The sequence below is a fragment of the Marmota marmota genome, unplaced genomic scaffold, assembly GCF_001458135.2.
Source record: "Marmota marmota marmota unplaced genomic scaffold, marMar, whole genome shotgun sequence".
NCBI lineage: Eukaryota > Metazoa > Chordata > Mammalia > Rodentia > Sciuridae > Marmota > Marmota marmota.
In genome coordinates this window covers 4,357,071-4,384,431 of record NW_026000080.1, presented here as the reverse complement: position 1 = coordinate 4,384,431, position 27,361 = coordinate 4,357,071, and the positions used below count along the sequence as shown (strand labels likewise).

General features: G+C 33.3%; 2 protein-coding genes across 8 annotated transcripts in view; one reads left to right on the top strand and one right to left on the bottom strand.

Annotated features, from left to right (window-relative positions):
- Nucleotides 1-21,599, top strand: part of Spata1 (spermatogenesis associated 1) — a 47,274-nt gene extending 25,675 nt beyond the window's left edge. For all 7 annotated transcript variants that reach the window (XM_048815009.1, XM_015504753.2, XM_048815008.1 and 4 more), the window contains 7 exons: nt 3,494-3,605; nt 4,207-4,332; nt 7,329-7,507; nt 8,954-9,052; nt 11,401-11,488; nt 13,888-13,958; nt 18,126-21,599. In XM_048815009.1, coding sequence (XP_048670966.1) covers nt 3,494-3,605; nt 4,207-4,332; nt 7,329-7,507; nt 8,954-9,052; nt 11,401-11,488; nt 13,888-13,910 — 627 coding nt within the window. In that variant the 3' untranslated portion in view covers nt 13,911-13,958; nt 18,126-21,599. The remainder of the gene's footprint in view (nt 1-3,493; nt 3,606-4,206; nt 4,333-7,328; nt 7,508-8,953; nt 9,053-11,400; nt 11,489-13,887; nt 13,959-18,125) is intronic.
- Ctbs (chitobiase) overlaps nt 8,803-27,361 on the bottom strand; it is an 18,832-nt gene continuing 273 nt past the window's right edge. Inside the window, exons 2-8 of the mRNA XM_015504752.2 lie at nt 27,074-27,323; nt 23,376-23,514; nt 22,206-22,414; nt 18,106-18,277; nt 16,450-16,547; nt 16,013-16,174; nt 8,803-13,287 (exon numbers count right to left, since the gene is read on the bottom strand). Of these exons, the coding sequence (XP_015360238.1) occupies nt 13,096-13,287; nt 16,013-16,174; nt 16,450-16,547; nt 18,106-18,277; nt 22,206-22,414; nt 23,376-23,514; nt 27,074-27,247 (1,146 nt within the window). The 5' untranslated portion in view covers nt 27,248-27,323 and the 3' untranslated portion in view covers nt 8,803-13,095. The remainder of the gene's footprint in view (nt 13,288-16,012; nt 16,175-16,449; nt 16,548-18,105; nt 18,278-22,205; nt 22,415-23,375; nt 23,515-27,073; nt 27,324-27,361) is intronic.

The following is a 27,361-nucleotide window of genomic DNA, read 5'->3' as shown; positions in this document are numbered from 1 at the left end:
CCTCCCCTTCCCCTCCCCATCGTCCTCGTCCTCCTCTTCCTCTAATTTTGAAGACTGAATAGGACTGAGTAGTAGCAAACTGAGTAGTATTCAAACAAGACAAAAACTTGCATTGTGATCCAAGAGACCCTGCAAGCAATGTTGCCACTTGTGTTTTAATGTTCATTTCAATAATACTAAATAGATACACAGAAGAATGTCTGTACAAATCCCAGTAGGACAATCACAGCTCAGATCCCTTGGATTTTGGAGCAAAGGCATGCCATCAGTTAATAATTCTATTGCTGATGAACGTTTGCATTGTTTCCAACTTGAACCTATTATCAACAGTACACACAAAAGAGGAATATATATATGTCTAGAATTTTGGGAAAAGCCTATCTATAGCAATTAAATCATGCCAAATTTTGTTCCAAAATTGTACAAATTTACACTCTGACTGGGAATCCAAGAGATTTTCTGTTTCTCTACATCTTCAATAACACATGCTGTCTTCACACTTTAAAATTACAGGGAATCTGGTGGGCACTTAATTCTATTTCACTGTGGTTTACATTTCTCTGGTTTTCTATGAATTTGATCATCTTTTTGCATTTTACTGACCCCATTTTGATAACTTTAATTTAATGAGCTATCAAGTATTTCTATTGGGTTCTCTGCTATTTAGGAGACAGGCAGTTTTAAATATACTGTAGGAGTTTTAAATATACTCTAAAAGATAGTCCTTTGCTAATTACCTGTTTTGTAAATATCTCCTCTCCTATTTTGTGGCGTGTCTGTGTTCTACTTTGCTGATATTTGACATTCTTACTTATTTTTTCCACATTCTATCTCTTAGACTGAGAACAATATATTAGATTCTCCTTTAAGTACCACAACTAAATATCCTTGAATTTCTTGTGATTTCTAAAAATATATTTGTATGTATTATTACTTTTCATTATGAAATAATATATCAGTAATGTGGTTTTGGCCTGAATTATTATTTATTGAATATTGAGATACTCTGCTTTCTTTTTGCATTTATTTGCTATATTCTCATTCCTCACCCTCCTCTTTATTTCAGCCTTTCTGAATCACTTTGTTTTAAGTGTCTCTCTTGTATATAAAGTTGGATTTTATTTTGTGAACCATCTAAAAATCTTTATTTAGATGAGTTATATCCATTTAAGTTATTAATAGGACTGATGTGTTTGGTCTTAGATATGTCATTTTGTTTTAGATTATAGTTATTGTGTCATGTTTGCTTTTTTATTTTTCCTTCTGGCATTTAGGAAGTTTTGAATTTTTACTGTAGTGTTTACCTTTATACTGGTATTCTTGGTATTTCATTTTTTCTTTTTAAAAATGTATGCTTTTTCTTTTGACTTATTACAACTCTAAAATTATGCTCTGACTCCTGCTTACTATATTTGGGGTAATCAAAAGACTTGCTCCACTTTTACCTTTTTTCCTTCCTTTGTATTTATTTTTAGTTGTGTTGTTTCCACTTTAAGAATGTGATATTTTGTACTATCCTTTTAGTCTAATCTCCTCACCTCTCCTGTTGTTTTCATTCTCTTTTTAAAATTTAAAAACATTTTTTTTTAGTTGTAGACACACACAATACCTTTATCTTATTTATTTTTATGTGGTGCTGAGGATCAAACCCAGTGCCTCACACACACCAGGCAAGCACTCTACCACTGAATTGCACAGCCCCTCTTTAAAAAAAATTATGGTGTTTACTGATATCTGCAAATGCTTGATTAATTATATTTAATATACATTGGTAATGTCAATTTTTTCTCTTCTTCCAGGTTGTTTTTGTTTTGATTTCAACCCTCAATTTTTAGGTTTCCTTCATAAGTAACTCTCTGGATCCTAGATTATTTTGTGGATGGCTCATGTTTATTGATTTACTTGATTTTTCTGTTAGATTACTAACAGGTATTTTTAGGAAGTTATGATCTATTTAGTTTCTTAGATCAGGAGCACCCTCTTCTGTTGTTATAGTGAAATGTAATTCTTTCCTTTTCGTAAATAATGCCTTTTGAGGAAGGGGTCTGGTTTTGATTTTTGTTATTGTTTTTTATTCTTTCATACTAACTTATCAATGGAGAGTTTATCTTGGACATTTTCTTATTTTCTCTTATCTACTAACCCCTTAAGAGACACCTCTCCCATCCAAAGCATTTTCCTCTCTCTCAGAAACTGTCTTCCCATGATTATTACCTCTGGTCTCCTACATTTTTTAGGCCCTTTCTTTTGGGCCCTCATAGAAAGTACTGTGATCTATAGGTCATCTCCTTGTACTTAGTACTTCTCTGCTCCAGTGCGGTCTTTCCTTCCTGATATTTCCTATGTTATCTCCCTATAGAAAATCTACATCTGACTCTGCTAATCTGTGAGCTCCTGCCCACACTATAGTTTAGGGTCCTATTTCCCCAAGTACGTGTAAATTGAAGGATTCTGTATTCCATGCTGTAGGCATAAGTTGTGGGTGGTTTCATTTGCTTTCCTTAGGGTAGTTGGAAATATGTATAGAGAAATTCTAATTTAGGTAGTTTCCTTTATCCTATGGTAACTATATTCTATAACTTAATAAAATAATCTAGAAAAAGTATAAAACAAAAAGGAGTTAGATCTTGAAGTTAAAAATAGAAACAAATTTTTTAAATTGTTAATTTTAAAAAATTAAAAATCTAGAAAAATTGAAAAAAAATCAAGATCTATAAAGTAGTAGTGGGAGAAACATCAATATGGAATAGCTTGAGGCAGCTTATTAAAAAGAGTAGAATTACAAAAATTAGGAAAGATGAAATCAATATAAGTACAAACACAAAGGAGATAAGTATATGAGAATAAAATGTAAAATTCTATGCTAACGTTTAAAAATGTGACAGAATCACTAATTTTTTCTAAGCAAATACCAAAATTGACTCAAGATGAAAAAAATCAATAGCCACCTCACAAAACTTAAGTTATGTCAAGTAACTGAGGCCAGAAATCTTGGAAAGAAGTCATGTTTGGAAAGAAAAATAATGGATTCTTTTTTTTTATTATTGGTTGTTCAAAACATTACAAAGCTCATGACATATCATCTTTCATGCATTTGATTCAAGTGGGTTATTTTTTGTTTGAATGTCTGTATATAATGTTTATATAATAATGGAATGGAGAGACTGGCGCCTGAGTGAAAATCTGGGAGTTCATCACTGTATAAAAAAAAAGTATTGAAAGGCAGCAGAATACAACAGACACTAGTATGGCAGTATGTAAAAACGTGGATGTGTAACTGATGTGATTCTGCAATCTGTATACAGGATTAAAATGGGAGTTCATAACCCACTTGAATCAAATGTATTAAATATGATATGTCAAGAGCTTTGTAATGTTTTGAACAACTAATAATAAAAAAGTATTGCTGGTGTGCATTACATAGTACTTATAGACAAATGGAAAAAGAATGTATACCCTACAAGATTTTATTGACTTTCATGTTTGCTTACAGACAGGTGAAAAGGATCGTATCACCCTACCAGACCTTACTGATTTTCCTTCATTTCCTTGTCAACCTGTTCTTTCTTCAGGAATACCTGATATACCTCTATTAAAGATCGAGAGTAAGTACTGTGATATCACAAGTATAGATGTTTCTGTGAAGTAAACTTAAATATGTTAGTAAAGAGTTGTTTCATGTGTACAGAGTTTCAGTTTGTGAAGGTTAAGAGTTCTGGAGATGGACAATGGTGATGGTTGCACAACAGTGGGGATACATGTACTTATATAATGTCACTGATATCCACACCTAAAATGGTCCAAATAGTAAATTTTATTAAGTATATTTTACTACAATAAATGTGAAATTATATGAATTTTTGTATTTTAGTCACTAATTAACTCTAAAATATATTTTCCACATAAAATAACTTTGGGCCCAAGATAAATTTACCAAAAGAATTAGACCAAAAAATATAAATATAACTATTTGAGCTTTACCTAATTTCTACAAATACATGCATATAAATGCAAAAGAGAGCCACTGTTTTATAAATCCACTCTTAGAAATCAAAAAGATTTTTTACACTTCCGAATGGTAAATGGCAGCCAGAAAAACAAGAGAGTTTTGAGTAAAATTTATTCTTGCTGTTTTAGACTCCATATTTTATGACATGAACCATCTTAGCTTTTTGGCATTGATGACTATGGATTACATTTCTTTAGGAGAGAAGATTATTGAGCAAATGAAACAAGTAAAGGAAGAAAGAAGATATCTGGAAAGAATTAGAGATGAACTAATAAAAAAAGTTGAAAAGCTGTTTGATCAAAGCAAAGGGAAACGATATCATGGTAAAGTTTATTATTTAGATTTTGTCACTATAAAGAAAACAAGCCTTAAAGAATTAATACTTTCAGGATAAATAATAGAGTTAATATTTACCGTTTTAGGGAAGGGAAGTCCCGGGGACTGAATTAGAGCAACTTATATTACATGCTTGTATAATTATGTCAAAATGAACTGTAATGTATAATAATATTAAAATGAACTAATAAAATTTTTAAAAAGAAAAAAAAATTTACTGTTTTGCTGATATAGTTTAAAGTGGTACATCTGAGATGCTTTCAATATAGAAAACAAAATTATTTAACTCATACAAAATGATTTATAGAACTTTGTAAATTTTTATAACTGAAGTTCATTTATTTATTCATTCTTCCATTCATTTATTAAATAAGTATTTATTAAGTGCCCACTGAGTCTAGCCACTGTTCTAGGGACTGAGGAGACACTAATAGGCACATACTATCTTGTCCCTACCATTTTGGGTCTCATGATCCAGTGGGGAATGATAAGTTAAACATTGATTATACATTCCTGATAAATGATTTACAAAGTTCTGTAGATAGGAATACAAAGAAAGAACACCTAAATCAGATGGAAGAAATCAATGGAGGCTTCAGAGAACTTCTAGGGATGTTAGGATCCGAAGTGTTTCTTAGCTCCAGGCCTTCAGGCATACTGTTTCCTCTGCCATTCACTTCTTTTTTTTTTTTTTTTCCTACCTTTTCCTCCTACTGTCTTCTTCCCAGTTCTTCTGGGTATTTCTTATTAATTATTCAATATCAACTTAGATGTCGCTTACTCTCTGAGCCATATTGAGTCCTTTGAACTTATTTAGGTGCTTAATTTGGGGGTATGTGAGCCACTCTGCCTTGCTAGAGTAAATGAATGAGAGCAGTAGGGGAATATAAGTAGATTTCTTGCAGAAGAATTAGAAACAGTGTCCTTGGGACCAGTAGAAATGGAAAAAATGTGCCCAAGTGAAGAATGTTTAGAATAATGGTTTGAGAGATGTTAAATTATTTGAGAGGCCTGCATTCTTAGTTGTTTTGAGAATTATTAGAATAAAAGTCATATATGAAACAACTGGTTTTAAGATTCTCAATTTACAGCAAAATTGTTGTTTCAATACCAGAACTAGCTAAAGATTATTGACAATGTCAGGAGATATTTCCGAACTGCCTCATAATGTTAAGTTGTTATCATGGAAGTGGTGGCAGTGACTCAGTTTTGTACTGTTGTTAAGAGTGATTTTATCAGACAGGTTTGAACAACGGACTAGAAATCACAGGACCTGAATTCTAACATAAGATCAATCTTTCACTTAGGCAAATTATTTCTCCTCTTTGTGCCTCTCATTCTTTCTATAAAATGGGAAGATCAGTTGGTTTCTTCTTCAAGAGTATGTTTCAAGATAAAAGGGTGTATAAACCATCAAATATTCAGCGAACCTACTGTGTGCCTGACATTGGCTTAAACATTGAAGATATAACAGTGAACAAAACAGACATGGCCCTGCTCTTAAGGAACTTGATTCCAAATGGTAGGATAAAGACAATAAGCAAATAATTAAGATAATATCAGTTACTGGTCAGACTTGAAAAGTCAATTAAAAAGAGCATAGTAAAGAGTGATGTGGCATGGGAAAGATGTTTTAGTCACATTTTCAGGGAGGGCATCTCTGAGGAGATATCATTAGTATTTGAGTAATAAATAGGCAGACATATAAAGAAATAGGAGGAAAACAAGATGAATTGAATTAACACTGAATATCAAGGTCCAGAGATAAGAATAACCTCATGATATCAAGGTTCTGAAATAAGGCCAGTGTGGTTATAGCATGATAAATAAGGAAGAATGTAGAGGGAAAGAAAAATCAGAAAGTTCAGTAATGAGCAGACAGGCCAATTCAGAGCTTGGAATTTATTCCAAGTAAGGTGGGAAACCATTGGTGAATTTTAAGCTAGGGATTTACATGATTTAAAAATATATATTTTAGGGGCTGAAGATCTAGCTCAATGGTAGAAAGCAAGACCATGGGTTCAAGACCTAGCACTGCAAAAAATAAATGACTGCTATATAACATAGCCTTTAGAGGGGCAAGAATGAAAGCAGAGAAATACCCATTAGGAAGACAATGCAGCTTTCTTGACAAAAGATAGAGTTTTGAGTAGAGATGTAGCATTGAAGAATGTGGAATATCCCAGATGTTAGAAATATTTTGAAATAGTGCCAGTAGAACTTGCTGACAAATTGGATAACAGGGCATGGAGAAAAATAGCTAAAATCTAGAGGCAAAGTTTCAAACATCTATATAACTGTCATCAAATTGCCTTATAATGTAGAACTTTTTAATTTGAAATTTTCATTTTGATGCTCATACAAAAGAAACAAGCATATGAATATTCTGGTACACTAGTATACTGGTTGTGATCTTCTTAAGTTTGTATTTAGTCTCACATTGGTGTTAAGGTGATTTTCTAAGCTGGTAGTGTTTAGTTTCTGATTTTTCTCTCTGTCCTATAGAATTTCAGACAATATTTGGAATAATTTTAATAAATAAAAAATCCAAATCAGCTATTTACACAAAACATAAGTCATTGTGGGGGCTGAAAAAAATTTTAAAAAATTTTTAAATATGTCCTTTACTTTATTGTTTTAATTATATAAATAACATTTCTAATAAGATTATAGAAACAAATAATTAAAATAAATTTATATATTTTGGTATAGAAATGAATATAGCATTTTTAAGAAACAATGTTTAAAGGAGAACTTGTTTGTAGTTTCTAGATCTGTCATTATTTTATTGTACTTACAGGTACTTTCTTCTATTATCCAACAAACATTTCTCCCTTAGCTCTAACGTACTAAGCATATAAGAGATGGAGAAGAGGAGGAAAATAATTTAAATTGACATTAAGGCTAGGGTTCTTTCTACATTGAAAAGTTTAACCCTTTAACCATACTCAATCTTTGTGTGTTTTTTGTTTGTTTTTTGTAGCTTTTGATGGTTGGAAGAAAAAATACTTGGAAACAAAAAAAGTCACAGCATCACTGGAAGAGGTTTTAACAAAACTTCGAGATGATTTGGAACTCTATTATAAAAAACTGCTCATGCAACTTGAAGCCAGGGAGATCAAGATGAGACCAAAGAATCTGGCAAATATCACAGACTCTAAGGTATTAAATGTGTCCCACTTCCACAATTACATTTATAATTGCTCATATTGTTGTATTTAGGATGCTTTGGGCTACCGGTAACAAAACTTTGACTTAAATTTTCTCGGTAACAAAATTCATGACCTCATGTAATAGGAGGAGGGCTGCTATGGAGATATAGTCAGCAGATTAAAAATGTTTGTTTTTAAAGGGTCTACATGCTTCTGATATTTCCTCCCTATTACTTTTAGTGTTGGCTTCACCATTAGACTGCTTTTTCTAATAGTAGCAATAGTGTTGCCAATGACAAGTAGGGCTATCTGTCTTTAGAACAGGAGAGAAACCTATCCCTGAACCACAAAATATATAAACCTTGAAACAAACAAGCCTAACTGTGGTTCAATAATAATTGTCAAGGAGTTCTATGCATTGCCTTAGATTAATAGGGCCACGTTTCTTGATTCCATGGCAAAGAGATAAATACCTGATAAAGTAGTGTAAGGAAAAAAAACAGTATTTACTGCTTTTTCTTGGAGGTGGTGAGTTACAATACCCACAGACTTTAAAAATACTTTAATGAAATTTTGATCAATTCATTTTTCTTGAGATAGTCTTGAATCTTACTTAGATCAGACATGAAATTTATTATTGAGTAATTCTACCATATAATTAAATAACAGACAAAAAATTCCAGGTCATTTAACAATTTTATTTTTGTTAGATTGATCATATTACCCAAATGATTTTAAAATATGTTAATTATGATTAAGAGTAAGAATTTAACTTCAGGGATGATAAAATATTAAAAGTTTACTATTTTCGATAAATTTAATATAACATCCAAAATAGGCTTAAATAATTATTTGTTCATATTAGTAGACTTTTTTTAAGCACAGCTGATACTTTATCTTACAATTTTATCAAGTTCAACATGTTTAAATTCTTAAATAATTTCATTAGTGAAGATCACTATACCTCACAAACTTTTTGGACAAAGTGACCAAAAAGTCTTCTTATTTTAACTAGTTTTTTTTTTGTATTAAAATGTTTTTATATAAAACATGTGTCCCATTTATTAAATATTTTTAAATAATTCCAATCTGATTCAGCTAACAAAGGCATTATGTCAATTTCTAAATTCATGCTAGTATCTTCAACCTAGCTTATTCATTTCTTAGTAATAGTATCAGTTTCTATGGTGCTAATTTAATGGTAATTTTTGTAAATATCTGTTTTTTAAATAGCAAATGATACAACAATGATAGAAGAGAACGTAGTTCCTAAAGTGCAAGAAATAAATAGAAAGTAACAAGTAATTTATTCTAAAACAATAAGTTTATTTTATGGAAATACTTTATTATTATGATTTTTTTCTTTTGTTACTTATCAGTTCACAGTACAAAATGCTTTGCATTAAAATATACAGATGCTATGCTAAATAAATGCATCTTTCTATATCTCACACAGAATAACCTTATAATCCAGATCACTGAAGTACAGCATGCAATTGACCAACTTAAAAGAAAATTGGATACTGATAAAATGAAACTCATCATAGAAGTTAAGGTAATTTATATATCTCTCAATCATATTATAACATTCATCTTGAAATGACACTAAAATATTTTGGTGTTTTAACTTTGTGTTGATTGATAGTAAAAGAATAGTCAGGATTGACTTTTTTAAAGTTTATTATTTAACAATAAATAGCATGAATGAAAATCTATGTTTTTTAAAAAGATGTAGGTTATAGCAAGGCCAAAGGAAAATATAATAAAATTTTACTATAGTCAGTTTAGTCTCAAAAAAAATATATTAATAGTTTTCCTATATTAGAGTCATTCATAAATAAGTCGATGACAAACTTCTGACCTCTCCTCTGAAATCCCATTCAATTTCTTCCCCTCTACTTGGGGATTATCTCATTCTCTCCAGTTATTTTCATATATATTTTTTATTTGTTTTTACTATGAATCTTAGTAAAACTAGATGATAAGTTCTTTCGGGACTGTGCCTTCATTCATTTTGTTTCTTCCATAGGACATTATATATAGTAGATATTTAATAAAGGGTTGTGGGCCTATTTTACTTACTTGATAAAAACTGTGATTATCACATCATAGGAATAATTTCAGAATACAGATGTCTTTAAAAGCTCTTTTGTTGAACACAAAACAGAGAATTATACATTTTCAAACAAGTTATAATACACAGAACAGGAAAATAAGAATGATAATTATAGGAATGCCCTCCATTTACTCTTTATCAGAAAGTTTTATAACACAGAATAATGACCCCTTCTAGATTTATCACTGTCCAACAGAACTTTCTGTGGAGATAGAGATGTTCTATATCTCACCATCCAATATGGTAGCCACTAGCCACTTAGGATATTGAGCCTTGAAATGCTTGTGTGACAGAGGAACTGAATTTTAAATTTTATTAATCTTTAGTTGATTTAAATAGCTACATATGACACCTATCTACTACACTGGATAGTGTACTTCTAGATTCTTTTTACTTAGCGGCACTCTTGAGTTTAAGTCCTGGTTCAGCACTAAGAAGCTTAAAAGTTAAAAAAGAGAAAAAAAAGATCAAAGGACAATTTTTAACAAACTATGAAGTAAACATTCATATACAACCTAGACTCAGAAACAGTGAAGGAAAACCATGTGTTTACTCAGTGTATGAGAGAGAAAGCCAAGATGGAAATATGTACACTGAAAGATAGTTGGGTGAGTAGAAAGGAGTAATTAAAATGCCCCCAGAGCCTTCAGTTATGACTCCCCAATGTTCTTTTCTTCTGGAAAGCATGCTTAGATCCTACCTTCTTTGAACATGTTAACCTTATAAACATCACATATGCTTTGCATGTAAATAGTATAAAATTATAAAGACAAATGAAGAAGAAAAATAAACAAAAACTCCAAAATACAAAAACCCCTTAATTACTAGAGAACAAAGTTTTCAGCTTACAGACTATAAAATATTTCCTATATTTAACCATAGTACCTGATTGGCACGTTAACAGATACTATAATATTTACTGATTTCTGAATGAACTACCCAAAACATCCCTACATATAACATTCAGAACTAAGGGACAGAAATCTAGCCTAAGTCTGTTGCAACCATATTTATTCAAGATAGTATAGCATAAGTAGTGTTTCTTGAAGTTTAATGTGCTATCACCTGGAAAGGTCGTTTTAAAATGCAGCATCTGGCTCTCTAGGACTTGGAGAAGCCTGAGATTCTTCATCCCTAACAAGCTTGCAGATAATGCTAATGGTGTTTGTCCACCAACAGTACCTGGAATAGCAAGGCCTCTGGTCCCAGGTGGCTGTGCCACTTTTTAACTTTATACCTTGAGCAAGATACTTAGTTTCCTTGAGTCTTAAGTTTCTTGAGTTTATTCCATTTTATAATAAATAATAGTATGTGCCTCAATAAAAATTTGAAAAAAATCAAAGGATTAATACATTTAGAAGAGTGCTTAGCACAGAGTAAAAACTTTTATATTTCTTAAATATCTGTTTAGTTCCTAAGGACTAGGAATTAAGGGTTTTTTGTATTTCTGAGTTTTTGTTTTTCTACTATTTTCTTTACCCATTAATAGCAACAGATTTTTGAAGCTTAAGAAAAATATAAAATTCCTTCTCACCTTATTTAGGACAGTTCAGTTGTATTATCTGTATATACTAATAAATGAAATTATCTCATAACATACCTAGTTATATAAGCATAGTTATTAAACAGGATTTATGACCTATGAATTTGCTGTAGTAATCCAGAGGGAATAAAGGCTGGAAGGCAAATGAAAGAAGGCAGTTAAAACAGTTACAAAATTGACAATTCTGATCTACTCCTAGAAGGGTACAATGAAATTCAGTTTTGAGAGGTAATTATTTTTATAGATGAGAAAACAAGCAGCTTCAGACTTACGAACACTGAAAGCTGAAATGGCACAGAAGAAAACCAATACATCTTTACAATCTCAATCAGGTATGTTAATTTAACTTATTTGTTGAAAACTTTCAATATTTATTTGAACAGATTAAACCTTGTTCTCCTTGTAGTACATTATATAAATATTAAGATTAATGTATCAGTTTAAAAATAAATTTTTAAAAAATCCTAAGATTTGTCTCTCTTTACTTTTCATGTGGGTATTACAAAGTGTTTCAGGAAATACTAGATGTAGCATAAAGCTAAACAGATTTCAAGTCTATTACCTATTATTTTGCAGTACTATATTTTATAAATTTAAAATTACTTTTTGTTAATGATAAAATTTAAGAGCTAATATAACTAACATCTAATTTCAAAGAAAATACATTTTAATAAATACTATGTATTTACATAGAAAGATTAAATTTGCTCATTAAATCTTGACTAAAAGCAATTGTATAACAGTGATAGAAATTAATACCTAAGAATTTTTATTAACTCATTTTAAATAATTTAGAAAAGTAGAGATTCTTTTAGAAACATGAAGTAATTTAATACATAATAGGTTAATTTTATTCTGTAATAAACAACTTATAGGAAGGGATGATGTGCTGGAAAGACAGGATTAATATAAATCTAGAGTTCCAGGATGCAAAATTCTAATCTCTATTCACAGGAACCAGTGCAGCACAATGAAATTCTTAATTACCTTATGAAAGAACACGGATTTCTTTATGTTTAGGAAAGTCCTCTGCATAAAATTAATCTTTTAGAGAAAGGAACTAGTTGAGAACTCAACATCTTTAGATAATTAAAAGTAAAATGCAGATGCAGAAAAAGAAATTTTTAACCTTGAAAACTAGCCAAGAAATAAATTCTACATGTTCATAAATGAAGGTAACTGAATAATTGGAAGTGCAAATAATAGTGACTAGAGTCAAGTTCAACACCATTATTCCTACTGTAAAAACATTCCGCACATAAGCCTCATAAAAATAATTGGTTTGGAAAATATTAAGTAGCTCTAATTTACTAATTCACAATATTACTGTTATCTTCTGTTTTGTATTTTGTGAGTACATTTAATTCTTAGTATTTCTTTTTTTTCTTTATTCACTGTCAGGAAGTTGACATTATTTCAAATACCTCAAAGAATATGAGTATGTACTATATCGAATCAGAAAGCAGAAAAATTATTTTCATCATTTTGATGAACCTAAACAGAAGACACTGAATTTCATGTTTAAAATTTATTGGGAAAAGAGTACAAAACAAACTGCTTCTCAAAGGCTATATTTTTAAAACTCTATTCTAAGCAAACAATTTCTACTTCAAGTTATGGGTCAAAATGCTAGTTTTAAAAATATGTATAATTTTTCCTAATTATAATGCTGAAACACACTAAAGAGGAAGATTTAACATGTAAGTTTGATTTGTTTCATGCCTTTAGGTTTCTGGGTATTTAAGATTTTTATTTCTTTCTTTCAAATTCCATCAAACCATTTCTTTATTCTTTATCTGGTTTTTTTTTTCAGTATATTAGTAACTAAATATATAGCAACATGACAAAAATGCATGTATTTTTTAATCTCTTCAGGAAACAGATCTATTTATACAGATAATTTTTAAATCTTCAGAGTTTAACAAGATGTTTTTCTCTGTCACAGCTTTGGCTTTAAGACTTTCCACATTTCTTCAGTTTGCTGTTTGGCTATAGCATCTTTTGAGTAGTCAAGACAGTTTGCATTCCACATACCGATGCCCAGTAAACCATAGTTTTGTATATATGCTGCCTTCAGAGAAATGCTCTGAGGGTTATCATACCACACTTGATGAAAATATCCAGCATGATCCTACACAAATAAATTAAAATGGAAACTTAAGGTATTTAGTACAGTAAAAGGGAAAACGGTTTCTTAAATCAAATTATTCAAAAAGCAAATTATTCAAACTTCACAGCACAATACTTTCCTGCTTTATTATTCCATGGTTCTATATCTGCTATTTCCTAGAGATTATTGTTTATGGCACTTTTAACAACAAAGATTATACAAATGAGTCTCTTAATGTAGATTATTTAAGGTCCTTCTCATGTTCCCTAAAATTCTCTCCTAGATCTGATGCAATGATTGTCAACCAAGATGTATATCTGAATCATTGTAAAGGTTTTAAAAATATAGATCCTGGGGCTGTGGGTATGGGCCAGTGATAGAGCACTTGCCTAGCATGTGCAAAGCCCTGCATTCAATCCCCACCTCCACAAAACCCCAGATTTCTGGGCCCCATACCATATGAAATCTATTGAATCAAAATCCTCCAGCAATAGTGCTGAGATGTATATTTGTTTGTTTTGTGTATGTTCATTAGGTATTATGATATGCAGCTGAAGGTAGGAGGAACTACTGCTCTGGTCCTTTAAAACCAGCTTACATACATTTTTGTATTCCCTACAGTTCCTGGAAGTGTGCCTAGCTAGGAGCTTACCAGATGGGTTTTTTAAAAGATGAATCAGCCAAATCAAAAGGTAATGACGATGGAGGAGGAAAGTACCCACTTCTCCTGGTTGTACAGAATGGATTCTAAGAGACTGTTAGGCATGACTTAATAGGTAATTTAACACAGGCCCAATTAAGAATCATTAATTAGATTCTGATCTTATTCTCTCTCTCTCTCTCTCTCTCTCTCTCTCTCTGGGGATTGAACCTAGGGGCACTCAACCACTGAGCCACATCCCCAGCTCTTTTTATATTTTATTTAAGAGATAGGGTTTCGCTAGTTTCTTAGGGCCTCACTAAGTTGCTGAGGCTGGCTTTGAACTCACAATCTTCCTGCCTCAGACTTCCAAGCTGCTAGGATTATAGGCATGCGCCACTGCGCCCAGCCTGATCTTATACTCTCGAGTTCTACTCTGTATAGTTCTCTCTCAGAAAGCATATAAGCTACTGGATAAGAGATAGAGAATGCCAGGTGCAGTGGCACACACCTATAATCCCACTGGCTCAGGAGGCTGAGGCAGGAGGGTTGCAAGTTCAAAGCCAGCCTTAGCAAAAAGCAAGGTAGCTAAGCAACTCAGTGAGAGCCTGTCTCTAAATAAAAATACAAAATAGGACTGGGGATAGGGCTCAGTGGTCAAGTGCCCCTGAGTTCAATCCCTGGTACCCACCTCAAAAAAAAAAAAAAAGAGGAAAAAGGAAAGGAGCAGACCTAGGCAAAATAGTAAAGAAAGGAGAAAAAAGATACGAGGTAAAAATAGACCTGGGACTAAGAGTAACTTACTAATATTTATATTCCTCTGGGAAACTGCAATTGTGAATAAATGCCAACCAATTTTTATCTATGGTAGTACTTCTGGAGTTAGAATGTTCTCCTAAGATGACTAACTTGGTAAATTAATAAGTATAGTAGATTCATTACATACAAGCATATTGCATCCTAAATCTTGTACCTATCCTTTAATATTTTTAGGTTCTAAACAAAGCCATACATGCTGTAGTAACAGTTGTTATTCACTATCAAAGGACAGCTTGCAAAACCTGCACCTAAATATGAAAAATCTTTGAAGATCAAAGACATAATTTTGAATTTGCCACCATCCTACTTAGTACTTTGAGCTTTTTTGATAGTTAATGAGAAATTTCAAATGTCTCAAAATAGTGAAGGAAGGAAGGGCAAATTGATTGATTTAGGCCTGATTAAAGCATACAGTCCTTCCAGAATATTGAGTCCAAAATGAAGCTGCTAGGGCTGAAACAGCAGAAGAAAGCAGAATGAATTCTTTTCACACAACAGAAATTTGACTTTGATTACAGAATTTTATAATAAAAAAGAGGAACAAAAGAATTATAACTGGATTGTTTTCTTAAATACAATTAAATGGCCTTCAAGGGTCATCAAAAACAATTTCTGAATTCTATAACTTCAAAAATGTGTGTACCAAAACACAGAGTGAAGGAATAAATTCTGGTGCTCTTCAGCATAGAAAGATGACTATAGATCACAGTAACCTATTATATAATGTGTGGAGATCTAAAAGAGATGAGTTCAAAGGATCCAAACAAAGAGTCTCATCAGAATCTTTAGGTTACATTGAAATGTAGGCTTCCAGAGTTTAGTAACCTATTTTGGCCCAAAGCCCTTTCAAAAGCAAATTTTGTAACATTATTGTCAACTGTTAAGAAGTCGTATTTGTAAGATGCATGTTTTTATAGCATCATCTAAATTGAGTGGCAAAGCAGAGTACTGCTCTGCCAGAAAACTAAAGTTCCTGATTACACAGATTCAAAGTCAAGTTTATATGTAAACAGTAGTCTGCATGTTGTACTCTAAAACTGATGGAAATTCTTACACCAAATGTCTAATTATAAAAATATATAGTTATACAGAGGGGCTGGGGTTACAACTCAGTGGTAGAGAGCTTACCTAGCACATATGAGGCACTGGGTTCGATCCTCAGCACCACATATAAATAAATAAACTAAAGGTATTGTGTCCATCTACAAACTTTAAAAATTTAGAAATATGTATATAGTTATATGAAAATTAACAGAATAAATGTTCATAACTTGTAAAAAGTCTTACTTTGTAGTTATAATAAGGAGCCATCTGTTCTTTATTCCATTGGCTTCCAGAAATAGAACTATTTATTTGCTTCATGATCGTTTTATAGGGCACCTGATGTCCTGCAGCATCACTACAAGGAGCGCCCCGGAAAGGGACTTTTGCAATGGTACAAACATGATCCTAGAAATGAAAAAATATTCATGTTATAGATTATCAAACAAAGCTATTTATTATAAATAAAACATGCAACAAAAAGAAAACTGACCATACAGAATAAAAGTTAAAGAAATTTCGTTATGAGATGAAAATGTATGACATTCAGAAGCTTCCATGTGATTAAATAATTTAAAATAAATTTTTAAGTTTTCAATATATTTTCAATATATTCTTAATGAAACAAAAGAGGCTCTAAATATATAATTGGAAAAAATGAATAACAAATGACTTGTTCTTACCTCAGAAAGATTCAGGCAGGTATAATCATAACCATACCAAGGAATACCCATCACAAGTTTCTTAGGGTTAATGCCCATCTTGATATAGTCTCTATACCCTAGTCAAGGAGAGAGAGAAAAAAACGTTTTTCCTTTTCAATATCTATTAATATGTTCATAGAAGCCATGCAACCACCCACAATCTAAGTTCATAAAAACATTTATGCAAAATACTAATAGTGTTTCTCTAATATTATAAAATTAATCCCTTAAGAATTATAAATCCATATCTTGCTTTATACCCACTTCTTTTTGAATCAAAGAAGGCAAACTTCACAAAATCTAACTGCAGAAAGAATGATTCACTACAGGAAAATATGCTGATGTTATCTGTTCACTGCTAAGATATGATAAGTTTGATATTCTAAAGTTTCATAAAATTTCTATAAATCTTAAGCTTTCTGGCAGTGATGCACTCAGAATTTCTTATAAAAAGCACAAGCATTCCATGTTTACAATATCCTTTAAGTATCCTAGCAATAGCCTGGGTAAAGAAATGTTTCTTATTCTATAGTAAATAATCTGTACTTGTAGGAAGCAAAAAGAAAAAAATGAACAAATTCTAGTACATCAATCATTTTCTTGCCCAATGCTATAGAGATACTTCCAGACTGTCTAGAATGTTGAGCTACATAAATTTATTGCTTTTCAGAGCCTTTAATATTTACTCTGCCCTTAAATCCCAAAGAAGGGTAGGATATGTTTTATTTCCCAAACACTTGAAAAAGAGCAGTATAGTGATTAAAATTAATCTCTTCCATGAAACATTGTTTGAGAATCCCAGATTATTTTGTAATTTTAACAGAAAAAGTGGTTATTTTTCAAATTTAAATAGTGTATGCTTATGATCAGACTATTCTATTCAAATTAGATTACATTAAAATCAGGCTGGCTTCTAAGATTTTGACCTCTGTATGAAAAGAAAAAAAATTACTTATAAATTAACAACTAAATCTCAATACCAACTATCCTAGCAATTCAGTTGAGTACAAAAGATAGCTATCTTTTATTCTACCGATTAATGGAATACAAACCAATCCAACTTTGTAAAGGATAATTCAAAGACAATATCATGTGAACAACAGTTCAGAAGTACTCTTAATTCTTACAGGAATATAATTTTTATGTATTATAATAATAAGATAAATCAATCCTATTAATTATAAATGGTATGTACCCATATTATAACTGTCTTTGATGTTAAATTACTTAACAATTATTTTAACAAAAAAGTATCCTGTCATATTCTAGATAATCTTCTTCATGTGGTTTCATGACAAGCTTATTGGACTTTTAAATCACAACTGTAGAATTCTTAATAGTTGTGAGACCATTAGAACTAACTCCTTTCATCTCATCTATAATGGAGGGTTAGTGGTAATATATCTATCTCACAAGGTTAGGACAATTCTTAGAAGACTTAAGTGAGAACTTCGAAACTTTGAAACTTTTTGTAAAGATTAAATCTCTCTGGATTAAATGATCTTTATATGTTTCAAGCAAGCTTTACAAATAGAAAGGGTACATAAATAACTAAGAATTTCTGAAATATAGGTATATAAAGCACAAAGTTCTGGAATTAATGTTACTAATAAATGACCATTCATGGATTCTTACCGGTTACTGTCTGATTATAGGGAGCATTGGCTGCTGCAATACATTCTGACCAGATCTGACTTTGTTCATCATAAGACATCACGAACAGAAAGTCACAAGCATCTGCAATTCCAGTGTAATTATAACACCTTCTGTCTATGTTTTTTGGAGACCAAGCTACATCAAAGGTTACCTGTGGAAAAACACATATGTCATTTTATGTACCATGATCAAACATGCACATTACACCAGATGGTTTTTAAAATTATTCTCCTGTCTCATGCTACCCAAGAAAAAAGAACTGCTTTTATCATATATGAATATAGGATTTGACACTCATAGAAATAGAAGAGTTCTACAAAATATGTCCTTTTTACTACACTGGATTGGTCTAGACATGTATTTGGATATACAGTGATCAGAACTGGGGCACTGTATAGATGAGGAAATTTAAATCCAAATGTCTTCAGAAGCTGGGCTAATACAAGTGATTGAAAGAAGCAGGTTTAATGGCAATAGGGTGTGGTAGGACTACTGAACAATTAGAGAGTAAAGGCACACTAAAAAATTTTAGATACAAAAGTTGTTAGCATAGCCTAATTGCATTTGAGCCCATGAGTCACAATTACCTTATATGGTAGGTTAGACCCATTATTATTACATTTAGAGATTAGTGAATGGTTTGTCACACAGGTATAAATTAATCAACTCAAAATGTTGAACAAAGAAAGAATTTAAATGGTCTTATTTTATGGAAATATTCAAAATAAAATGAGTGATATATTATCTTTCATTTTGAATGGTAAGCCATCATTCAATAAGGATATCTCTTTAAAATATCTGTTTATTGCCTTAACCAAATATTAATTTTATGTTAATGTGTATAAATGTTCAATATTATCACTAAAAGTTGTTTTTTCTTAATTAGGCATTCAGTAAACACTTATTGATTAACTTAAAAAATTGAAAATACTTTAGGTATTTTTTATGCTTTGGCATAACTCATTTCAAGACTTTCTCAAAGCTCTAAGTATTCTCAAAGCTTTAATTCACATTCAAGAAGGCTGTGCTTTACAAGTATAAGCTTTCCCCAATAGTTCTACCACAAAATAGCTTATGAAGTGAAATTTGTACATATTGGACCCTACTTTTTTACTACCTCCTATTTCAAAACAAAAACTAATAGTAAAACAGATAAAATAAATGACTACCTCTAAGCAGATAAAAATCTTCTGAATACTAAGTATATTCACCTGAATTTCCTGTTACAATTAACCTTCTATTTTTGAGGAAGTAGTATTAGCATATTAGACAAGAAATCAAAAGACTTGGGTTCTATACAGTCTTGGCCCTGTTATAACTTGGTCTTTGCCACTACTAAGTCACTTAAGATATCTGAGTTTGTTTTCTCACCTATAAAAATGAGAGTATAAAAACTCTTCAAAGGCATTTCTAGATCTTCATTCCATGACAACGATATTGTGAACTTAAATCATCAGTCTTTCCTCCAAACTTATTTCCCACTCCAGATTCTATTTTGATCTTTTTTTTTTCTTTTCTTTTCTTTTCTTATCATCAGTTTAAGAACCTTTTTTTGGCAGTGGAAGATACTGGGGATTGAACTCAGAGGCACTGAGCCACATGCCCAGCCCTGTTTTGTATTTTATTTAGAGACAGGGTCTCAACTGAGTTGCACCTCACTTTTGCTGAGGCTGACTTTGAACTGGGATTACAGGCATGCGCAACCACACCCAACTTGGTTTAAGAACTTTTGAGCCATCTTCTGACTCTTTTTCTTCCTTCATACCCCAAATCAAATAAATTATTTGAGTGGCCTCTCACAGTTGTTCTGCCCTTCCTTGTTCTTAATTAACTCAACAAATATTTATTGAACATTTGCTGAATGTTAGTGATCTCTCATCCCAATCCAAAATGTAAACTTTAAGTTCCTAGATAATTGTAATAGTACTTATCTAGTCTTCCTTCTCCTCTAGTTTTATATACAATTATAGAATAATCTCCCCAAACACACTTCTACCCATACAACCTTTTCCATACAGAATAAAATGCACATTCTTCAGTGTAATATTCTGGATCTTCATAATATGGACTACCTTTTCAACTGTACCTCCAACTAATTCATCTAGTATAAACTTGACATAGCAGTCCAAATTGTTTTACTTACCTCTCAAACATGGAAATAGATTTTCCTTTGTAAAGTCTTTGCTCAACCTCTTTGATCTTGCCTTTTCACTACAACTTAATCAGAAATGGCAAATAGGTAGTTACCAATTCTAACCTACTAGTAACAACTATTTAGAGAAATAAGGAAACTTTTCTGAGACCAAAACTTATGAGGAACAAAAGGTATAGTGCCCTATATGCCAGGGATATTCTTGATTGTACTCATCTGAAAAGCTAAATTCCAAACATGCCCTACTTTTATAAAATCATAGAGCTGTCAGTCCCCATATCATTTATTATTTTCCAGTGATTCTCAAATTCTTGATGACAAACTACACCAGAATCACCTAGGGCACTTGGTAAAAATGCAATTCCCCAACACAGAACTATTGAATCAATCTCAGGAAATTTACTACTGAGCTACATCTCCAGCCCTTTTTGCTTATTTTTTTGAGACAGAGTCTCACTAAGTTGTTTAAGTCCTCAGTTAACTGCTGAAGCTGGCCTAATACTTGTGATCGTCCTACCCTTAGCCTCCCAAGTTGCTAGAATTACAGGCGTGTACCACCTAATCTCAGGAAATTTTAAACAAGCACTTATAGTTGATTTTGATACCAGTTTAGGAACATAGAATTTACAATGTTCTGTCATGGAATAAACATACATGAATTAGTTCTGCATCTGTGGATTCTGCCAAGCACAGATCAAAAATATTATTTTAAATTATATACCAAGTCTATACATACAAGTCTGTACATACATGTATAGACTTTTTCTTGTCCTCATTCCCTAAATAATACAGTAATAAAATCTATGTATGTAGCATTTACATTGTATTAGGTATTATAAATAATGTAGAGATGATTTAAAGTATGCAGAAGTTTGTGCATAGGTTATATGCAAATATACCATTTTATGTATGGGACTTGAGCATCTGCAGATTTTGGTATTCACAGGGTATCCTGGAAACAATCTTCCATTGTCTAACCTAGTAGTTCTTAATTATAATCACCTATGAAACTTTTTTTTAAATTATGGATTCTGGACTTACCCAAAACCTTCTGAATAGTAAGTATTGGGAGTGAATCTCCAGTATATATGTGTATGCACATCCAAGTGTTTATTCTTTTTTAAGACCCCTGGTTATGTTGATATGTGGCCAGGATTGAGAATCGGTTATCTGGAGCCACATTATCTTGTTACTAACACATTGCCTGGCAAAATGCCTGTGTTATGATCTGCTCTAATCATGCTCATTATGGAAATGGGGAAGTATACTGCCTATTGTCATAGCTCCAGTGAGTTCTATGGAATAAATCCTTTGAGCTTTATTGTACCTTGACTACTTCACAAGTAAATCAGACTATGGAGCAAGGGAGACATTTTCCCAGAACTACCTCAACCCTTAGGCACCAGCTGTTTCTATCCTGCACTGGTTAAAGCCAGGTAGAACCTCCCTGATTCTTATTGCCCATTGCCTATCCAATATCCATACCCCCACTGCAAGGCAAGCAGGTAGAGTAATCCCAGTGTTATATTTTGGTTTGAATGGAGACCACTTAGTACTGTAAAATTCCTTAAATAATAAAATTAATACTTCCATGCTGGGTGTGGTGGTATATGCCTGTAATCCCAGTGGCTTGGGAGACAGGAGGATTACAAGTTCAAAGCTAGCCTCAGCAAAAGTGAGGTACTAAGCAACTCAGTGAGACCCTGTCTCTAAATAAAATACAAAATAGGGCTGGGGATGTGGCTCAGTGGTCGAGTGCCCCTAAGTTCAATCCCTAGTACCCCAAAAAAAAAAAAAAAAATTTTTTAGAAAATAGGTGACAAAATTCAAAATTCTTTCCCATTCCATCACTATAAACATTATATTAGTCATACCTTCATTTTTAGAGGAAAATATGGAGTTTCTAAAAAAATAAATGAAAGTGTACCTGTGATCCCTCAATCTCACGATGGAAAGAGTTTGTGGTTTCTTTGACTAATGCTGTTAATGCATCATATTCAGGTGATAAACAAGTAACTTCTTGCTCTATATCTATATTAATTCCATCCATATACTGTGTTTTGGCCAAATCCAGTTTTTGAGCTATCCAGGATGTTCTGAAAGTAGGATCAATGATATCCTTTATGGACACATCTCCTGTGAAAGAAATAGACATCTTTTGTGTGTATATATATGTGTTTCACAGTTCAGTGCTATTTATTTCACAAACCCATTTTCAAAGAAATCAAAATTTCTTTAAAACATCTCATTATTTTGGAATATAAGCCCTAATCTAAGTTTTCCAAATGGAGAAATCATGTACTAAAATGACATAAAGCTATTGCTCGCTAATCTCCAAAATAACTATTACAAATAAAATTCCCAAACTAGAAGCAGAAATTGTGGCCTATTACTAACTAAAAGTCAACATGCTAATTTAGCAGTCACGCTTTACTCAAAACCATGAAGTAGTTTATTTAATTCTTTAAAAACATCTGTATTTGTGAAATGGAGTTAGTAGTATGTAAGATTAATTTTAAAGTTTGAAAAAAATAGATGAACAGGGGCTGGGGATGTGGCTCAAGGGGTAGCGCGCTCGCCTGGCATGTGTGCGGCCCAGGTTCGATCCTCAGCACCACATACAAACAAAGATGTTGTGTCCGCCGAGAACTAAAAAATAAATATTAAAAAAATTCTCGTTCCCTCTCTCATTCTCTCTTTAAAAAAAAAAAAAATAGATGAACAGAAAAAAGGAATTTTTTAAAATACTATGGATTTAAACCCAGGAGTACCCTATCATGGAGCTACATCTCTACCCCTTTTTATTTTTTAAGGTAGGGTCTTACTAAATTGCTGAGGCTGGCCTGAACTTGTGATCCTCCTGCCTCAGTCTCCCAAGTAGCTGGGATTACAGGTATGTACCCAACTGGGAAAAAAAAATATATATATATATATCCTTTTTTTCAGTCGGGTATACATATATATGTATATATGTATGTATATATATATATTTTTTCCTAGTAAAAACTATAACAAATGATAGGTAAATTTACTAACTGGCTAAACACTTATATCTGGTTAAAAAAAAAAAAAAAAAAAAAAAAACACACACACATACCTTTCAGAACTACTCTGGCTCCTTTTGAATGAGCATAGCACATAAGTTCTGAGTCATATTTTCCAAAAACTGCCACAGTTGTAATCTGTGACCAGTCATAAGATTTCCAAGTTTTCCCTCCAATGTCAAATACAAATACCTGCCAGAAAAACAGGGATAAGCACCATCATTTAAATCAAGAATATCATGATAACCACCCAAAATAATATTAAATATCACAATATACCAAGCATTATATCAGGCACTGAGGGTCCAAAAGTGAATAAGATATAAGGGTCCCAGTGTAATTGGTGGCAGAGTAATTAGCCAGGTCTGGAAAGTGGAGGACAGGCCAGGAAGAAATAGTGCATGTGACAAGGTCTGGAGGCAGAAAGAGCATAATGGTTGGGTAACTATTTAGTGTGGCCATGCCTAGAGTTTAGAAAGAGAACATAGAAAAGAACCAGAGTGTGGTAGGTAGGGGTTCAGTCATGAAGAGACTTGTAAGCCATGTGGAAAAGTTGGTACTTATTGTGAGTAAAAGGAAGAGAATAGTAAGTTTTTAAAATGAGAAAGTACTCACTTTAGAAAAATCTCTTGAGCTGAAGTGGGAAATGGATTAAAGAGGGGCCAAAGCTGGAGGCATAATAGAGAAGCTCTTGCATGAATCTATGCAAGAGATGATGTGGATGGAGCACTGGAGATGAGTGAGGTAATTGAACAGATCTGGGAGAATTAGAGGCAGCTAATTAACAGGACTTTGTGACTAATGGAATGAGCAAGGCAAGGGAAAGGAGTTTGTTAATACTCAGGTTTCTGGCTGCTACTGATGAAGCCATAGTTACTGCATTTGTTACTATATGTTTTTTGATGAGGGTGACTTCTTAGAATACTATTACAATTCAATCCTAAGAGCTGATGCTGTGTTTCTCCAGTATTTCCCTCCCAGCTAATTGTAGAAGCTCTGAAATTTTACTAATCATGTTTGTTTTATCCCAAGGTACTAACTGATTCAGCAAATATTTACTGAATTTCAATACAATGGGAGGGTGGTATTTTGCAAGGCACTAAGGATATAGTGGTTAACAAGACACACCAGGTCCATTGGGAGTTAATCAGTTACAACAATACTCCTGGCCTTAAACAAATACACGTAGTCATAACACTATATTAAAGGGGACCCACTAGCCAGGTGGGGCAGGAAAATTCCCAGATGGGGAGGACTAAAATCTGTAGAATGACAAGGGAGGAAGGTTCTAATGGACAAAAAAAAAAAAAAGCATTCTCAGATGAAAGAACAAAAAATCCAAAGTCCCTACACTTCAGAAGGATTTTGAGACTCTGAAAGTGAGATAATCATGTAGAACACAGAAACCTTCACTTTATGTGGAATCACATACAACTGGGTTATTTGGCAAGATCATGTAGTTTTTAGACCACAGAATTTTGGATTATAATCTAGGATAGATGGGAATCCATTAGTTTGAAGCAGAGGAGGGGCATAAGATTTGCTCTAAAAAGAGATTGATGATGGAAGCTATTGTGAGAATGGGTGTGGGAGAGGCCCAGGGGAACATCAACTTTAAAAGTTAGAAATCTCTTAATTTTCTCAACCCCCCCCCCTTTTTTTTTTAACTTTTCAGAAGTATCTTTGTACAACTCATTTTTCTGCTAAGCAACAGCACAATGAAATAATAAAAATTACAAAATGTGCAACTGAATGGCTCATTGTCTTTGGACTCATATTTCTATCAAAACATCCCAATTTTAATTCTGATAGTTAAGGCTGAATTTGTTTTTTAAAAAAACTATTTAGAAAAAATAAGTTAACATAAGTTCAATCTATTGGGGGAAAAACTCTTGAGGGGCTGGGGTTGTGGCTCAGAAGTAAAGTGCTCACCTAGCATGAGTGAGGCACTGGATTCAATACTCAGCACCACATAAAAAAAGAAAAAATATATTGTCTCCTACTATAACTAAAAAATAAATATTTAAAGAAACTATTGAGAGCCTGTGATATAATAGAAATTCTTTAAAAAAATTAATAATTGGATGAACCAATGGAAAATATGGGAAAGCCATATTGTGATTTAGGCTAGGAGTGAATGCTTAGTATGCACAGGCCTTGCATTCAATTCCCAGCCCTCAACTCCCCCCAGTTACATATAATTTATTATATATAATCAATTGTGGGAGGAAGCCACATAATCTAGACTTCCTACTTAAATACAAAAAAAAAGCCAATAAAGGATCCATTTACTATGAACATACAAATAATACATAATTTTGCTTCTTTATAAAACTGATTTCTTAAAATACCCACAAACACTACATGGCCCAAATATTGTAAGCTACAAAAAAAAAAAAAAAATCAGACTGTTAAACAAAAACAGCTTAATTGGCTTGTCATTCAGCTGAAACAGCTCCAGTGCCTCGGATTCCCACTTAAGCAAAGTGTGAACCAATATAAACAGTAAAAGGAAATAAACTTAACCAATCAGTAACCAACTAACCTCTAAGCAGGAACTTTCCACCAGATCATACCCATATAGACAAATACCTACCTAGAGCCAATCAAGTAATTACTTTGTTTCCATGTTCAGCAGATAATAGCCAGCCTTACACTTTGGACTTCTCTGAGCTTTTTATGGTTTGAGTGCTACCAAGAATCATGAATTGTTCTTTGGTATTTAATTGGTCTAAAATTTTTGTTTCAGGAAGATGTTAAGTTTCCACACTAGGTAGGCTCTCCAAAATACTTTCACCAATTCTATTTCTTTTCCTAAAGTATGTATATGTACTTTTTAAAATTGGCATTTAAATGCCCCTGCCTCAAAATTAATAAACTAATTTAAGAGCTAGGAATTGTTTCTATTTCTACAAACAAGGATTCTTTGGACTAAATTTTCTGATCTCTTTGCCTCCAATTCCTGCCAGTCATCAAACTCCGGATGGTTTTCATATTGCTTCGGAAAGGGTGTTTGCCAGAAGCCTTATAAACTGTTAGATTTGGCTGGCGGGGTGTCACAGGACTGTAATCCCAGCGGCTGAGGAGGCTGAGGCAGAAGGATCATGAGCTCAAAGCCAGCTGTAACAATTTAGGGAGGCCTGAAGCACCTCAGCTAGGCCCTGTCTCTAAATAAAATATTTAAAAGACCTGGGGATGTGACACAATGGTTAAACGCCCCTGGGTTCAATCCCCAGTACCAAAAAAATTAAACAGGCTGGTGTGCTATAAAATAAATTTCTTGGTGGCGTGGGGGTGCTAAGGGCTAATAAGTATAAAAACTAAAGGTAGGGAGAACATCCTGCCTTCCAGTGTACTGTTGGAGTGCTAAAATTCTTCATATTAAATCCTCTTTCTCTTGGAAGCCAAGAAATGGATCACCCTATCACCCTACTCTCCTTGTGTATACACCCCGGTGCTGCCCCAGGAAGCAGAGCAGGGTGATGAAAGGAGTGGGCCAGCTGAGGATCTGAACACTTGCCCACCCAGGCAGCCGCTTAGCCTGTGAGACTTGGAAGCAGTTCCTCAACCTGTCTGCGCCCAAGTTTCCTCATCCATAAATTGTAGGCAATCCGTAAACAGGACAGCCTTCCGGCGAGTGGTCAAAGTAGGTGTCAGCACCACCACCACCTCTAGGTAGGGCTCCGTCCCATTCTAACTTCTCTCCGGGCTTTGAGGGCCAGACCCGGAAGCGCAGAAAAGCGACGCTGACCTCAAAGTCCGGGCGGTGTTGGATCGGGCTGCAGAGCTCGGGCTCCGAGCACGGGCAGTGGGTCCCCGCCGCGAGTAGCGGCGCCAGCGCCAACAAGAGCAGCAGAGCAAGCCTCGAGTCGCCGCGGGGCGCGCGAGCGAGGAGGCGCGGGCGCCGGAGCTGGGGCCACGACATACCAGCTGGGGAGCTCGGCCTGCCAGGCGCGGAGCGGGGTCGGCGCTCGACTACCGGCGTTGGGACGGTGCCCGGGGAACGGGTCCCCCGGCCAGCCTGCGGGCAGGCGTGCCG